The sequence below is a fragment of the Gymnoscopelus microlampas genome, assembly GCF_963454915.1.
Source record: "Gymnoscopelus microlampas genome assembly, chromosome: 10".
NCBI lineage: Eukaryota > Metazoa > Chordata > Actinopteri > Myctophiformes > Myctophidae > Gymnoscopelus > Gymnoscopelus microlampas.
Genome location: NC_139947.1, coordinates 48,505,720 through 48,522,572, shown reverse-complemented (window position 1 = coordinate 48,522,572; position 16,853 = coordinate 48,505,720). Strand labels below are relative to the sequence as shown.

Genomic DNA, 16,853 nt, shown 5'->3' with positions numbered 1-16,853 from the left:
TATTTTGTTCTAGGGACCCCCCAGAAGCAAAGATTTGAGTTAGAAATGTTCTATAATAATATAGAATATATATATATATTCAAAGGTTTGCACACATTTTCAAGCTCAAGCTATGAGCTTGTAGATCTGCTATTTTTGAATAGCCAAAGTGTAGAATAATGCTTTTTAGCTCAACTCAAAAAATGACACAGATCAGATGCATTCCAGAGTAGTTCACCCAAAAAATGATATATTTTCTATCAATTACACACCCCATGAAGCCTTGAATTCATGGAGATGTGTTTTTGTCGCAGTCCCAATAATTTGATGACCGGTGGTCGGTATGAGACTCTTTGACTTCAAGGCTTCATGGGGTGTGTAATAGATAGAAAATAAGTAATTGGGTAAACCACTCCTTTAAACGTGACTGATCTGAGTAAATGAAGACTATTATTGATCCACTTTATTGAGATATTAAGGTGTCTGGTCTTAGCCCATGGTCATAGTAGCAACAGTATATGACTGTATGATACATAATTAAAATACATGTGTATTATAGGCCTACACACACGCTCACAACTGTGCTTGTAGATCAGCTACTTATACACATTTTGCCTCTTTCTTATATTATTTGACAATTTGGCCAATGTTTGTCCAGTTCTTACAGCATCATTTGTTGGTTACTTTTGATGCAGTAATGGTCCTTAACCCATTAAGACCTGGAACGCATCTGTGTCACTTTAATTTCTTTGGCTATTCAAAAATAGCAGATATACAAGCTCATAGCACGGCCCCGAGTGCCGCGCTACGAGCTTGTAGATCTATTTTTGAAAAATCGTGAACAAATATTTTTTATAATTTTTTCAAAAAACTGTTAGGATTTAGATGTTTTTTAAGAATTGCCTCAGGTCTTAACTGTCACCTGGGGAACCCCCTAAAAGGTCCTGACCCACAGGTTGAGAAACACTGGTCTATGCTAGGAAATAGGAACTAGGAAATAGGAAATAGTTGGTTTTCGCAGCTACTACCGCATGACGATTTGCAATCTGTGGTGTCTGTCTGCAGAAGAACACTTCACTTTTTACAAACAGAAATGATAGTTCACATGAAGGACACCAACAGTTGTATACGAGACTTTTATTACAAATACATATTGATATCGACTCCAGTTGTGATAAAACTTTCAAAGGAGAAAATTACTGAAATTAATTACTAACAAAATGTGACTTCTAGCCTTCTTCACTCAAGCTTATTTGTACAAGAATATTGAAACCTTGATTTCTTTTCCAGTGGATGGGGGCCATCTGTAATTGTTAATTGTTTTGTGATTTGTTAAGTGTTGAAGCTAATCAATGTATGACAAGCAACCAGGGAACCGGGTTCTTGATAACCGACAGTCATTATTTAATGTAACATCTTGCTTGGCAGTACAAAAATATGTTATTAGAGAACAAAAAATCTTTCCTGCTGTGCATACATCTCAATGTCTCCCGTTTTCCTGCAACATCTGATGGGACCATTTCCTTTATGTTTTGAGTGGGCCACACATTTTGATTAAGAGACCTCATACAAAACGAAGATGACAATTAAAATGCTTTATTTGCACAGAGATTTTTTTATAAACCGATTCCATAAAAAGAAAATAAAATAAAAACTGCTTTGGGAACAATTCCGGGCCTTCCTGGTCACTCAATGCAACTGCCTCAATAAACCCTAAACAAAACGATATAAAACAAGCTAATGAGTGTTGTAAGGCAGCTACTGAAGCAGCCTGTATGTAATAATGGTTTTCAAACGGTACTGAGATTCCTTGAGTCTTTCTGTTGTACCTTCACGGGCAAAACCCCCCCCCAAAAAACTGAAATACAATTTAGAACCTGCCTAAAGTCTCTGTAGTACAGGAGCAACTGATAATTACTTCACAGCCACTGTTCAAAGATTTCAATGTATGAAAACAAATGTATGTACATTCATCTACTATATCCGGTACCTGGCCCAGGTACAACTTATCGACGTGACGGCATTAAAAGCTGCTTCGCCGTTACTGAATCGGGGAAAAGGTTGTGGTACGTCGGCAGGGGAACGTAGGCAGCAGTAATCATTTTCCCTAAAAGAGAGAGCAGAAGAAGAATCTCATTAAATTCCATAATAATCTGGCAAGTACAATATTTGCCATAGACATAGAGATGTAGTGGAGTAGAAGTAAAATAATTGAAAATTGTTAACACTCCAGTAGTCAAATTACCTGAAAATTGTACTTAAGTACAGTACTTGAGTAAATTTACTTAGTTACTTTCCACCACTGTAGTTTGTTGACCAGGGTCAGCAAAGTACTTGACCCCCTCTGTAACGCCCCCACCCCCCCTCTACACCAAATATTTGTATTAAAAAAAACAAAATAGCCGCAGTTCTCCAAGCTCTTAACGCATCGCGGTGCGTTGAGAGCTTGGGGAATCGGCCATTTTTATTTCCCCACCAGCATAGGGACGCTAGTGTTCCAAGTAGTTAAGGCCGAAGGTAGATATGTTTTATTTTCATCAGATTAAAGGCATTGTAGGGAACATTAAGCCTAAATTTAAAAAATATGTATATATATATTTTTTGCATTTTCTCCCCTCTATCAGCCACTATATAATGATGCTGGGGTGTTTTCCTTCATTGAAACACAGTCCTCTGTCTGAAATCCGTATTTTCCCTTCTGTTTATGTTCATGTTGTTTATGTCCAGGTCGTAAATTAACGCACGCATGTGCGTGTCCGTGCGCGTCCGTGCCCGTATCAACTTTTTACTTTCGGTTTTAAAACGCTCTCAAACTTCTTTTTTGAGGCACATAATTTACTTTTAAAAAATCGTTTGGATAGAATTTAGTTGTTTAGCTTCATATATGTGGTCAATTTATCATGAAAGAGCCTATTTAAAAATATAAATTCAGAGAACCGTAGGGTCGGGCATTTCCGCGAATTGTATCCGCATAAGGCAACCTATTTTGGGCATGACTCATTTAAAAAGTCCCCCCTGCGTCACCCCCTGGTGGTCGGGGAAAAGAACTGCTGGAGGGGCGGTGTTTGACAACAGTTTTTTTCTTTGATTATGTCTGAACTCCCTACAATGCCTTTAAGAATACATACCTGCAAACCAGCGGCCATGAAGTGCATTTACAGCCGCCATCGCTGTTGGTATTGAGGGACATTTCACATATACATTTCCCTGTACGAGAAAGAGAAAAAAACATAGGAATGAAATTGGCATTGTTTTTCTGAGTTGTAACATGAGTGAATTTACTAAGCTAACATGAGCCCAGGGCCCAGAACCAATGCGAGAGGTTATTAGCCATCCACTCACTTGAGCAGAGTTCCTGTCCACATAAATGTGAACGATTCCACCGTGTTTGTTGCATTCCTCAATGACATCATCTTTGATCTCATTATCCCAGCCAGGTTGATTTTCTCTGGAAAACACAAATATATGTATTAATATGTGGCTTCACAACCATGGAAAAAAAACAAGATATTTAAAAATACTGGGGCGAAATGTCACAAAAAAAGCTCATCTACAAGGTCGCTACGCAATACTCATTTATTTTCTCCTCTTTATCAGTCAAAACATTGGTAATTGGTGATCTATGACTCTAACAAAAGACAGGATCAGACCCCAAAATGTGTAATGCAGGAGTCTTCAACATTTTCAGGCCAAGGACCCCCTAGCTGAGAGAGAGATGAAGCCCCTCTATTTTGTATAAAATAGTGTTGCAGATTAAACAAATTATTATTTTTAACTTGGTCTGCCCTTTTTTCCCCCCTCTACACCTATACCTCTCTGCCAAAAAATAGCCGAACTACAAGCTCACAACGCCTCGCACTGCGAGGCGTTGTGTGCTTGTAGATCTGCTATTTTTGGCTTAAGTTCTCCTCAGAACTAGTGCTAGTGGTTAATGTAAAAAAATATCACAGAACGATTTGGCGGCCCCCCTGTAGTAACTCTGAGGACCCCCTAGGGGTCCCAGACCCCCCTGTTGAAGACCCCTGGTGTAATGGGTGTTAGGCAGTACTTACGACTGTGGGTTGAACATGTTGGACAGCTGCAGACAGTGTGTGGCCAGAGGCTGGGCTGGCAGGTTCATAGCTTGGACAGGGGATGGAGCAGCTGGAGAGTTAGTTGCATAATTAGTTGCATTACATCCCACCCGGAAAGTGCTCTACTATAAATAATCTTTGTCAGTCGAGGACATGACAAAGAGCTACTGAGTGAACATAAAAACCCCAAAGTGATCCATCTAACCTGCTGCAGCTGGCATGCCTCCAAATGGAATGGAGCCACTCATCTGTAGGGCCTGTTGGGCGGCTGGGGGAATCTTCAATCCAGTTCCTACAGAGAGAGAGAAACCACATATTTTTATATGTATAAAAAAAGGAGAATAATATTCAGCTTTCAAAATATTCTCCGTAAGCCAAACTCAAGACTACATGATGTTGACAAACCCAAGCTTCTAGGGTCGGGTATCACTTATCAATTCTGTTTAGCAACTGGAAGCAAGTGGTGGGATTAACCCATTAAGACCTGGAACTGTGTCATTTTTAGATTTGAACTAAAAAGCATTATTTTACACTTTGGGCTATTCAAAAATAGCAGATATACAAGCTCATAGCGCGGCACCGAGTGCCGCGCTACGAGCTTGTAGATCTGCTATTTTTGAAAAATCGTGAAAATCTGTGCAAATCTTTGAATATATATATTTTTAAAGCGAACATTTTTAACTCAAAACCCTGGAACAAAATATTTTGATGGGGGTCCGCGGCCAAATACACATAATTTTGGGGGTCCTTGACATGAAAAAGATTGAGCACCACTGATATAGAAACATACATTTTTCAGAATACTGTTGAGATTTAGGAGACATGTAGAATCGGCTTCAGGTCTTAAAACTAGGGTTAAACTAGAAACAAATGACTGTCTGTGTGCATTTCAGTTCTCTGGAAGTGGTTGCTACGGCTTACTCTGTGATTATTCCTGTCTGTCTGACACAGACACATACCAGCACGCACCTTTGTAAGCTGTGACCATCATAATATAAAACTTTGGCGGTGATAGTTTGGTCTGCCGAGCCAACAATGCCGAACACAAAGAGTTCTACATTTTGGGTGTATTTCACTAAAGAAAAAGATTGAGGCAAAGTGCAAATTAAAGTATTAAAATCCATGACCATAATGTGACATGTTAACACAACATGGCATAACATCTACAAGTCCACAACGTTAACCCATTGAGACCTGAAGCCGATTCTACATGTCTCCTAAATCTCAACAGTATTCTGAAAACGTATGTTTCTATATCAGTGGTGCTCAATCTTTTTCATGTCCAGGACCCCCAAAATTATATGTATTTGGCCACGGACCCCCATCAAAATATTTTGTTCCAGGGACCCCCAGAAGCAAAGATTTGAGTTAAAAATGTTTGCTTTAAAAAATATATATATTCAAAGATTTGCACATATTTTCACGATTTTTCAAAAATAGCAGATCTACAAGCTCATAGCTTGTATATCTGCTATTTTTGAATAGCCAAAGTGTAAAATAATACTTTTTAGCTCAAATCTAAAAATGAACCAGTTCCAGGTCTTATTTAAGTATGGGGCAGATAATTGCCCACATACAGCGAAACAGCATCACCTGCTGCCATGGCTGGAGATTACACCGAATGTCAAGCGTGGTAAAGTTGTATAAGGTCACATCTCGTTGCAACGTGATGCGTTGCAGGCATGTAGATCGGCTACTTTTGGCAAAGACATTAAGGGGGAAAAGGCGGTCCAAGTACAGAGCGAAATCAGGAAAAAATCTAGTCTAGTGGGTTTAAGTGGTGGAGCGCCCAAGTCCTGTACTTAGGTGCTACTGGTTGCCGGACGTGTGGATACAATAAATAATACATTAATAAACGAACACACTGGATTACAGACCACCAGCTTCTCTGAACACAGTCGAAAACTGTTTGCCTCTGCCAACACCTGCTGCTGATTACAGCCCTGTTAAATACCTAGGCAACTTGGCCTTGACCAAGCCCTGCAGTGACATCATCAATTAACAAGCAATTAACAAGCAATCATATATATGGCTCTTACAAGTGGTTTACTAAAAATATATATATTTAAGGGGGGACATTTTCAGACTTGAGTTTTTAAGTGTGTTTTTTTTTAGTGTATTGTTGACATTTTGCAGCGGTTCATTCAAAAATGAAGTTTGGTAAAAAAAAATGGAAGTGTGCTATGCCTATGACTCACCCTCTGCCAGCCTGGCCATGAGCTGCAGACGGCCCGTGGTGCCCAGGTCGATGCCGGTCCTCTCCAGCTCGTCGTTGTCTAGGAAGGAGCTGGCGGTGGACGCGTCCGTGCGCTCTGTAACGTGGCCCACCTTCATGGGCCGCCCGGCCAGCTCAAAGCCATTCAGTTGTTCCAGTGCCTTTTTTGCACACTCTGCATCGGCAAACTTCAAAACAAACGAAAACGATATTAAGCGGCGATCACAAATATAATAATTCTACACGTAGCAGCCAAATCTCATCTTGTACAATATTGTCGCTACATTTGTGTGGAGCTCTTTGTACAACAAAGTAAGACATTATTTTACCAATACAAAGAACATCAAGTTGAAATATGGAGATAAAAGGTTTCTGCCTGGGAGCAATGATATTCGATGTCTATAATGTGATGCAATTTTGTATAGTATAGACATACCGATATGAAGCCATATCCTTTAGATCGTCCAGTTTCACTGTCCATCATCAGCTGGATGCCTTCAATCTGTTGAAGAAAAGCAGTTCATAAGGTTATAACATGAATGTGTTCCAACTCTGGAACAATGGAGGAGCAACTCCAAAGCAAAGCCAAATCCTGAAAGCTGCTTGTGCAGAATGTCTCGTTTTTTTGGCTACTAACGTTTCAAAATGTTAGTATCGGAAAACTTTGAAAGAGCAATGTTTAGTGGATTGCATTTCCAACTATTCTGTTCATCCTACACATCTGCACTAACGTTTCTTTTGAAGTTCAAATATTTCTATTAGTTCAGAATTCCTCCATTTAACTACTTGACATGAGTTTATATTTTGGTCCCCTCCTTTCCCTCCTGTAACTAAAATCTCTTCGCCGAAAACATCTACGAGCACAAAATATCTTGTAGATCTGCTATTTTCGCCCATTGATCACCCCGTTAGGTTTCACATGGTTAAAAAAAAAAAGGCATTTGGTCCCTGATGCGAGGCCGTCAGCGGTACGGCGCCCGACTCTCAAATGTTTTCTCACACCCACCTTTCCGAAAGGTTCAAAGATCCCTCGCAGCATGTCCTCTGTGATGTTGAAGTGTAGTGAGCCCACGTAGAGCCGCATGGGCCCGGCGCTCCCCTTCTGCAGGTTGTTGGCCATGGCTGCAGCCCTGTTCTTCTCTGCCTGCAAGGAAACGGAAGCGACAAGGAGTTGTTATGTGCATGGATTGAAAGCAAGATAAACTTGGAATGAAAATGTTTGTATTTGTATAAGTCCTATTTGTAAAACAGTATGAAAAGTCTGCCATTATCAGCAAATGTTCCTCCCAGAATAAGGATGGTAAGGTTCGTTCAAGTGCTTCACAGACAGACAATCATACATCCTAAACTGACCCAGCCCGTTTAAAAATAAGTTCCCCAATAGGCTCTATGCACAGCAGCCATATTGGACAGAAATTGGGCCCCTTCCTTGCTTCCTTAACAGATGTTAGCAATGACACTAATGAAGGCTCTGTTCCATTTAGTGTAGCACAGTGGTTCTCAGACTTTTTAAATTTTCAAGGACCCCCATAACTCTGAGAGTGTACAAATGGAACCAAATGGACCCTCCCGGGTCCATTTAGTTCCATTTGTACACTCTCAGAGTTACACCGTCTCAAGGAACCATGAGGGTCCCTGGACCACACTTTGAGACCCACTAGTGTTTCTAGTGAGCCAACATGCACAATATCAGCACCCTGCCTCTGTTTGACCAGAATGGAACAGAGCCTTCATTAGTATCATTGGTAACACCTGTGAAGGAAGTAAGAAGAGGCCCAATTTTTCTCCAAAATGGCTGCTGTGCATAGAGCCTATTAAACAGTCATTGAATCATTCTAGCATCTAATCCTAATCACTTTTCTTTTTTTAAAGAGAACATTTTAAAACACATAATGTTATGTTATTTTTGTATCCATAAAAAGCTAATCCAGTTTCTACCTATACATCAGACAGGCTAGAAAAGAGTAATAATATATGCACAGTGTGTGTGTATATGTAAGATGTAATGTCCAACCATACATACATGTACCTGAGAGGCCTGGACGATGATGGGAACCCCCAGGAGCCGCTGTCCAGTCAGACCGATGGCCAGCGGTACGGAGGTGGCCTCCAGGAACTCGATGTAAGCGATGCCCTTTGACCTCCTGGAGTTTCTGTCTGAGATCATCCTCACATCTCTTACCTAGAGGAAGAGGAAGGAGCAGCGACGGCAAATTAAGAATTAAGACATTTCAGTAGAGTAGCTAAAGACAGTATTATAAAAAGCATAGGGCTGCAGCTACTTGGAGATTATTCTATCGAATACTTTTTCCATGAATCAAATAATTGAGAAGCGTCTTTTTTTTTATTATTATACTGTAAAGGCCTTTGCAGACAGGGTGCGATTTTTCGCACGGAAAAAAACGGACAATATCATTTTTTAAATGAACGCATGGTTCTCAATGACCTCATGCACACCGGCTCCCAATTTACCGTGCGGCGATGCGATGCGTTGTGCGTCTTTTCGCATGCGATAAAAACTGATTGACTATTCGCACCCTGTCTGCAAAGGCCTTCACTATAGTATATCTTTCAGTAAATCAATTATTTTTTATAATCAACTAAATTGAATAGACATATGGAATGAACTTCCCACTGAAGTCAGGACAGCAGAGTCACTGCCCATCTTTCGCCGCAGGCTGAAAACCCACCTCTTCAGGAAACACTACCCTTCCTCTTTGTCTGGCTTACTTGTTGTTAACTAGTTGTACGAACTCTTAGTTTATTGTTGTACTGTTTTATTGGATCTTGTTTAGTCGATACAATTATTTGTATTAGCTCTTGCTCATTTGATTTTGCTATTTTGTCTCATCTGTTTAAGAAAGTAGGTAGCTGATATATTGCACTTTTACCTTAGTGCTAGGTATACTCTTGGCTGCTTGTTTTTGCAGGAAATGCACTTAAGACTTCTGGTGATTAGTAGTTTCGTTCCCTACCTATGTTGAATGCACTTATTGTAAGTCGCTTTGGATAAAAGCGTCTGCTAAATGACTGTAATGTAATGTAACATACATTGTTGTATAACTGTCATGTAAAAATAAAACTGCAGACCTACAAGCTTACGAGTCGCATCGATAACAGTCATTATCGATATAAAAAACTGCTCACAATAATCGTATCGCAGAGATTTAAATGTATCGTGAAATTGTCCTCCGTCATACACTAGGGTGAATTAGCTTTTGTTGAGCTGCAAATTCAGTACCACTTGAACCCTCTATACGTGATAAAACTGAACTGTAAAGAGAGTATTTGGTACGCTCTTATTTCACTCTAGTCTACACACATCGATTTGTCAACAATAGCAGATCTACAAGCTCAGCTTTGTGAGCTTGTATTTTTGGCGCACATTGCCCCCAGAATAGGGAGTGTTGGGGGTTAAACAAAAGTGGCATTTTAAGTTTTAAGCATATTTTGATTAACACGATATCGTTAATCGCAATAATTTTTGCCACAATAATCGTGTCATGCAATTTTCATATTGTCCCATCCCTATTCTAACGTGTATATCTGCTATTTTCACTAAAAGCAATTATTTGTACAAATTGGTTAAATGTATCGGTTCGATTAACTGTTGCAAGACTAGAAGAGCTGCAAATAATAACATACCTTTCCCACAGCAGAGAAGAAATCCTCTAGGTCTCGTGGTCTGATTCTTGCAGCAAGCTGCATGCAGAAAACTGTGCGGGCATCCCTCTCCTCCGGTGTTAAATTGTCAATTGGTTGTCTGAAAGAAACAACGGAATTACTACCAAAGACATGCATCAATATACTTAGTTGACCAGGGTTCCCCCCAGCCGGTCCACAAGCTCACGTGACACGTTGTGAGCTTGTAAATGGGCTATTTTCGCCCCCAGAATAGGGACGCTAGGGTTCAAGTGATTAACACCCAGCTTAATGCATGCTATGTCAAACTGAATATTCACGGCCATTACAGCTCCCAAAAAAAAACAATGAAATGCTTGTATCTCACCTTACTGGACTCTTGTCTTTTCTGAAGGGGCTTCTGGAACGTTTGCGGCTGAAAGAAGTTTTGTTTCAAGTTAATGCTAGAGATATTAAAGCATAAACATTCACACACATAATATATTACTGTTTCCCTTCCCCGGAATAGCCAAATCTTAATTTGTAGTATTTTGTTGCTGTCAGGCAGAAACCCTATATCTCCATATTTCACTTTTTTTGTAAAGTAATGCCCTACTATGTCGTACAAGTGTTGCGCAAAGGTAGCCGATCTACAAGCTCACAAGAGTCAGTGAGCTTGATGATCAGCTGTTTTTGATTTTCTTGTTTTAAGTAAAGTGGTTAAATGTGTCTGCTGTGTTTATAAGCATTGACCCAATTAAAAGTATTAATGAGAGCTTGTGACTAAATAATAACTACATTGGAACACAACAGTTTTGGACATACAAGATTTCCACCCAACAGTGACAATGCCTTTCTAGACCTCAAAGACATGTCTCAATGCCCTGCTTAAAAAATAGTCAACAGTAGAAGGCGACATGCTATGGGCTATCATGGTTAACCACTTCAATTAAACCTTCTAAACTTGTCAAACTGGACTCAAGTTGTCTCTGTACTTTTTTCACTCTACACCAAATCTCTTTGCCAAAAATTGTAGATTGTAGATCTGCTATTTCTGGATAATGTTCCCCCAGAATATGGATGCTGGGGTTCGAGTGGTTAAAAGGGTCAAATAATAATTACTACACGTGATGGGCTATCATGTTTAAAGGCCAACATACAAGGGGCTCCTGCGTGCTTTGTAGCGCCCAGGACGCTCCTTGCTACGGGAGCGGCTGCGATGGCCTTCTTTGCTGTGACGTTCTTTGCTGTGGCGCTCTTTGCTGGGACGCTCTTTGCTGCGGCTTCGCTTTTTGTGCTCTTTCGGACTCTTGCTTCTCTTTCGGCTCTTCTTCCTGTCCCTGCTCCGGCTTCTTCTCTTGGTCGGGCTACGACTCCTACTCCGGCTCTTCTTTTTCCTGGAACATTGATGCATTCCATGACAGTCAGTTACAAGAAGGAAAATTGGCTGAATCTATACTTGGTGCACGCCACCGGTTATATTTTAACCCATTGAGACCTGAAGCCGATTCTACATGTCTCCTAAATCTCAACAGTATTCTTAAAAACGTATGTTTCTGTATCAGTGGTGCTCCATCTTTCGCATGTCAAGGACCCCCAAAATGATACGTATTTGGTCGCGGACCCCCATCTCAAAATGTTTTGTTCCAGGCACCCCCAGAATCAAAGATTTGAGTTAAAAATGTTTGCTTTAAACAACATATATTCAAAGATTTGCACCAATTTTCAAGATTTTTCAAAAATGGCAGTTTTTGCTATTTGTATATAGAGCTTGTATATATGCCTTTCTGCTTGCACAACTGTGTTATAGCAGGTATTCGACTACATTTTATTTTTCTGTTCTCAATTTATTGACAATGTGACACATTGTTTTACGAATAAACACACATCCTTCCCCCTCATGAAAAACATACAGAGAAGCAAACAAACATAGGGATATAAATATCTTAAGACCGGAGGCGATTTAAAAATGTTTTCTAAATCCAAACAGTTTTTTTGGGGAAAAAAATGTTTTCAAGATTCTCAAAAATAGCAATCTACAAGCTCATAGCGCGGCACTCATGCCGCGCTATGAGCTTGTATATCTGCTATTTTTGAATAGCCAAAGAAATCTAAAGAGACACAGATGCGTTCCAGGTCTTAATGTGTTAAGGAAAACAAAACAAATACAAACTCACTTCTTGCTGCGTTCTTCATGTCCGTTTGCATGAGAGGACTTGATGTCATCCTAAGCAAGGTTGATAGAAGAACATCATGAGGACGGAGGTGAAACATTTCAAGTCGTGATGGTAAAGGGGGGGTTGGGGGTGGGACAAGAGAAAATGCACAATACATTACAATTAATACTCAATTCACACAATAATGTCCCCCCCGCCCCCTAGATTCCCTTCCTACCCCCAAGCCTCTATATTACACTACATTGTTGAGTAACTCAATGCTACCAAACATCAGTCATGATTTATGGGAGAGCAATCCAACATTAGCACACTTCAGTTTAAGCTTTAATCATTATTTGGCCACCTTCCCCCTTTTCCCTCCCCCCGGCTTCTAAAAGGTCGTACCAATACCACTATCTGTGCCTATAAGCCCCCGTGAGGCCACACATGGGCCCAACGGCCCACTAAAAGAGATCCTGTGTGGTTGACGTTCAATCCAGTGATCTTCACCCATTTTCGTTCTTGGACTGTAAGGGCTCGATGCCACCTCTGTCACACATCTCGCCCTGAAGCAAACAGGGATTCACACTGCTTAGTAAGGTCGACTCCCAAAATTTGAAAAGAAATCAAAAAAAGGAAAAGAAAAATCCACTAGATCAGCCACATTTTTAAAAACTATTTTTTGCCGTCTGTTGTCAAAGTGAATTGATGTTATCAATGTAGGCATTTCATTCAAACAGGAAGTGATGTGCTTACTGAAAAAAATCTTAACTTTACAATAAGATGGAAGCTGAAAAAGTTGTATTTACCAAACCAGGTAATATATACATGTCTCTTGGTGTTCATGTAGCATGCAAAGTCAAGATGCGGATTTTAACAGTCTGACAGCAATTATAGTTGACCAAGGCAAAGAGGCAGTATTCATATTTCATAGCCAAAAGCATTTATCCATTCACCTTTATGTGGCTTAGATTTACTGACATTGCTCTCTTGTCACGCATAATGAAGCTACAATTGCTGTCAGTACACTTTGGCACACATGTGAGATAATCCCATATAGCTTCATGTTAATTACATGGTGGTAGTTCTAAAACTACTGCAATACATAATGATACATACGACATTTAATGTAGTTTAAAGACAGTAGACAGAGGAATGTTGTGTCATTCAAATGTTTTTGATAGACAAAAGAGCAATGTGATGCAGGCTACATACATGTGTCACTTAAAGTGAAAATGACATTCACTGACCAGGCTGATGGAGCCAAGTGATAATGGACTAACAACAGTGCGCAGGGCTGGGCCATATATGACTTTCAAATTAATATCACTATTATGTCACTTTTTCCTCGATTACATTTATGATATAGTAAACACAACAATTATGTAAAAAAGTGAAAATACTAGCAGATCTACAAGCTCACAACACGGCGCGATTCAACGTGTTGTGGGCTTGTATATTGGCTTGTCGATTAGTTTTGATCTGCAAGAAAATAAATGATCCTTCCCCCCAAAAAAGTCAATTATTCGGTTATAAGTCAGTTATTGGTTCTAAATACCGGTTTCGATATACTTCCGGTTAATTGCCCAGCCCTAACAGTGCGCTTTTTTCTTTTAATGACGGTGCTATGCACATTTATACATGTGAATACTGCCTCCTTTGCAAGAGAGGTACAATGCGCTCATCAATCATCCATTGGCATTCACCTTGTTGCAACTTAAATAGGTGATTGTATGTTTCTAAAAACTTGAGCCTCTTTTTTTTAGCCCTAGCAGGGGAACCACAGTACATCAACACATTGCGCAATAACTACCTTACTTTTTTTCACAGTTCACACTGGAATCAAAGGTGAATTCATGGTAGTAGAGGTGAGATATCATTAGGCAAGTCTATAAAAAGAGATAGATGGGGATTTATTCATAATTCTGTATAATGCGTTTGAAAGAGTCAACACACTTACTAACACCACATCATTGAATGCACTATTGTTCGGTAAAGGAAAACTATCATAGCAAGAAGTAGTACAAAAGGTCTCAACTTTTTTTTTTTTTGTCTTAACAGGTTAACAGTGAAGCAAGGCCTGGACTGTGTAACCGGCAACCCACCTTGTGATATGGAGCCTCCAGCATAGCCTCGATGTCTAAATCGTCATTCATTTTGTCCTGTGAAGAAAACAAAAACAAAAAGAGATTTAATACTGTGTTGCTTTAATAATATAATCCTCTAGACCAGTGGTTCTCAATATTTCAGGCTGTGACCCCCCAAAATAATCATATCCCCCCCCCCCCACAACAAGCACTTGGGAGTTCTAGGAGTTGAGTCATTAAATTTAGTTTGACTTGGTTCCACATATTGTGAAACAAACTAGCAGATCTACAAGCTCACAACACAAGGCGTTGTGAGTTTGCCTATTTTCCCAAGGTTTGCCTCTTTCTTCTATAATGTGGGCAATGTTTGAACAGTTTTTATAATGTAGTTTGTTGATTACTTTTGATGGCAGTAATGCTCTTTTACCTTTTTTTCTTTTCTTAAAAAGGTCCTTAAATTGTCACTTAACTGTCATCTGGGGTCCCGACCCACAGGCTGAGAACCACTACCCTAGACTGACTTGGTAGTAAACTGGACTCGAGTGGCTCTGTACATGGACCATTGTTTCTCCCGTCTACAGCACCGAATCTCTTCACCAAAAATAGCAGATCTACAAGCACACAACACCCTGTGAGCTTGTAGATCTACTATTTTTGGCTAATGCCTCCCCCACCACCACCAGAAATATGGATGCTGTGGTTAGGTATAAGTGCTTAACCAGACACTCAGGCACAGCCAGGCATGTTCTAAGCATGGCCGACTGTTTCTATCCCTGGAGGGCACAGGATATAAAAACTAAAATGTAACCTAGAGGGCACAAATGTAACCAAATGTTAACTTTAACATGGTCACACGTGTTAACCTGTGAGTTAAATTGAGAGATACACATTTCTAACCCTGCCGTACAGGTAAAGGTTAATGTCTGGCTCTCCAGTCCAAACAACATTGGATCCAAACCTCAGAGTCTCTGCGTGGGGCCTGTTTCTCCCCTCGAGACCTCGATACAAAAATAAACTAAATAACTAGTGTTTATAGATCACGTTATTATCAGACATCATAACGCCATCTGAACCTAGAATAAGACCTTAACCCGCACTATGAGATGCAACGTGTATAAAATGATATAACCCGCTTAAAAACAACAATAAACAAACACAAACACGGAAGGAAACGACACTCCAGTTCCTTTAAGAGTCTCCAGTCCAAACATTAGCAGGCTGTCGACGTTATAAACACGTATTAAACTGGAGCTTACTGCCACGTTTATTTCCATCGCAGCTACATGGGTTAAACACAGCGAGATGATTAATAATAACCAGATATAATTAACGCTGAGGCGTCGCGGTGATGATTGACATTTAGCCAGAATGAGCAACTTAGCATTGTAAAAAATTAGCAGCGATGCTAGGTTACCTTAGCCTCAAATGCTAAAGCCTGGCTGTATCCTTTTCCGGTTAGTTAGCCAACAGTTAGGTAAGTCTAGGTAACTAAAGTGATCTAAAACACTGCTCACCTGTTTAGAAAGCGATAAATGGGTCAGAAAACCAAAGGATTTGTAGGTTATATTCTCCTAGAAGAGGCTCGTCTCGCGCTGTTCCTCCTCCTGTAGACGCGTCGTCGTGTATCTCCAGTGTTTCTTCTCTTACATGCTAACCATGCTAACCCTCTCCATAGCGTGCTGCGTGATTCTGTTTCTGGCTGGGGCTTCGTCGAAATGGCGCTCCTCCACGCGAGAAAGCGCGAGACCTTGCATTTGTAAGGGCCTTTGGATTGACGGCGATGTATCGCCACCTAGCGGCGACTAGAATCAGAATCAGCCAGTGTTAATTTATTTTGTTGACTGCCTAAGATTTAAAAGACTAAGATTTTGATATTTAGTGAGTCGACTAAGATTAAACAATTTCAGATGACTAAAATAGGACTACAACTAAATGGTGTGTTATTCAAAAGACTAAGTCAGAGGAATTTGCTGTCAAAATTAATTCCAATTCCATAGAAAAAAAGAAAGGGAAGAAGAAGAAGGGGGCAAGGGGGAAGAGAGATTTATCAAAGAATAAACACAAGAAGCCACTACAAGCCACAACGCTTGGCATTGTGAGTTTGTAGATCGGCTATTTTTGCTATTTTACGACACCTTTGTACAACAAAGTATAAAACTTAAGTGGCTAATCAGACAAATCAATTCAGTATAATATAAAATCAATTAGAATATTTTTGCATGATTCATTGATATATTAAAAAATGTAGGTATATATATTTTTTTTAAATGTGCTGGTCGATAATTTGATTAATCGAAAAAGTAATCGATAGAACAATCGCTAAGAAAATACTGGATAGCTAGAGCTTATTCTAAACTAACAAAACCGTGTTCAGTATCTGTGTTTCCATGACTGGAGAAAGTTGTCCTGACGTCCCACCACCCTGGTTATAAAACCTCACACACACATCGCTCATAAAATATATAACTTTAATTCACCAAGGAAATATAAAAGAGTTGTATGCTGGGAGGTTTTTCTCATCCCAGGACAGTACAGTATTTTCAACTGGTGCTGGTTTGGAAGTAATTGCAAACACTGTGAGAGGTGGACAGAGAGGAAGAAGAGGACCAAATGTGTGGTTGTAAATGCTGTAGGCCTACTGTGGAGTTGATGTTCCACAGACATAGCTATATCTGGTTCTTTCTATAGCACTAGTGTTATACTGGTGGCGGCAGTAGGATTC

The 16,853-nt window shown here is 40.0% G+C and overlaps 1 protein-coding gene across 3 annotated transcripts; it reads right to left on the bottom strand.

The window, feature by feature from the left end:
* Positions 1–1,101: 1,101 nt before the first annotated feature.
* LOC311054476 (RNA-binding protein 39-like) lies at positions 1,102–15,829 on the bottom strand. Of its 3 annotated transcripts, none has more exons than XM_084070475.1 (15): positions 15,646–15,829; positions 14,150–14,206; positions 12,066–12,115; positions 11,049–11,285; positions 10,277–10,324; positions 9,913–10,030; positions 8,291–8,449; positions 7,274–7,411; positions 6,704–6,769; positions 6,251–6,455; positions 4,258–4,344; positions 4,032–4,122; positions 3,322–3,427; positions 3,108–3,186; positions 1,102–2,086 (listed from the first exon to the last, which is right to left on the bottom strand). In XM_084070475.1, exons 2-15 carry the CDS (start codon positions 14,198–14,200, stop codon positions 1,986–1,988), a joined length of 1,536 nt encoding a protein of 511 aa, XP_083926601.1. In that variant the 5' UTR covers positions 14,201–14,206; positions 15,646–15,829; the 3' UTR covers positions 1,102–1,985. The 3 variants fall into 3 exon arrangements, with proteins under 3 accessions (XP_083926601.1, XP_083926603.1, XP_083926602.1); XM_084070477.1 differs by having other exon boundaries at positions 4,032–4,101; XM_084070476.1 differs by having other exon boundaries at positions 8,297–8,449.
* Positions 15,830–16,853: the final 1,024 nt, after the last annotated feature.

What these genes read in the sequence shown, in the direction of transcription:
- LOC311054476 (XM_084070475.1), bottom strand. Translation starts at nt 14,200, where the DNA reads ATGAATGACGATTTAGACATCGAGGCTATGCTGGAGGCTCCATATCAC. An exon ending in TGGAGGCTCCATATCACAAG is followed by an intron (nt 12,116 to 14,149) that starts GTGGGTTGCCGG and finishes AACCTTGCTTAG; the next exon opens with GATGACATCAAGTCCTCTCA. An exon ending in AAAGCACGCAGGAGCCCCTT is followed by an intron (nt 10,325 to 11,048) that starts GTATGTTGGCCT and finishes AACTTCTTTCAG; the next exon opens with CCGCAAACGTTCCAGAAGCC.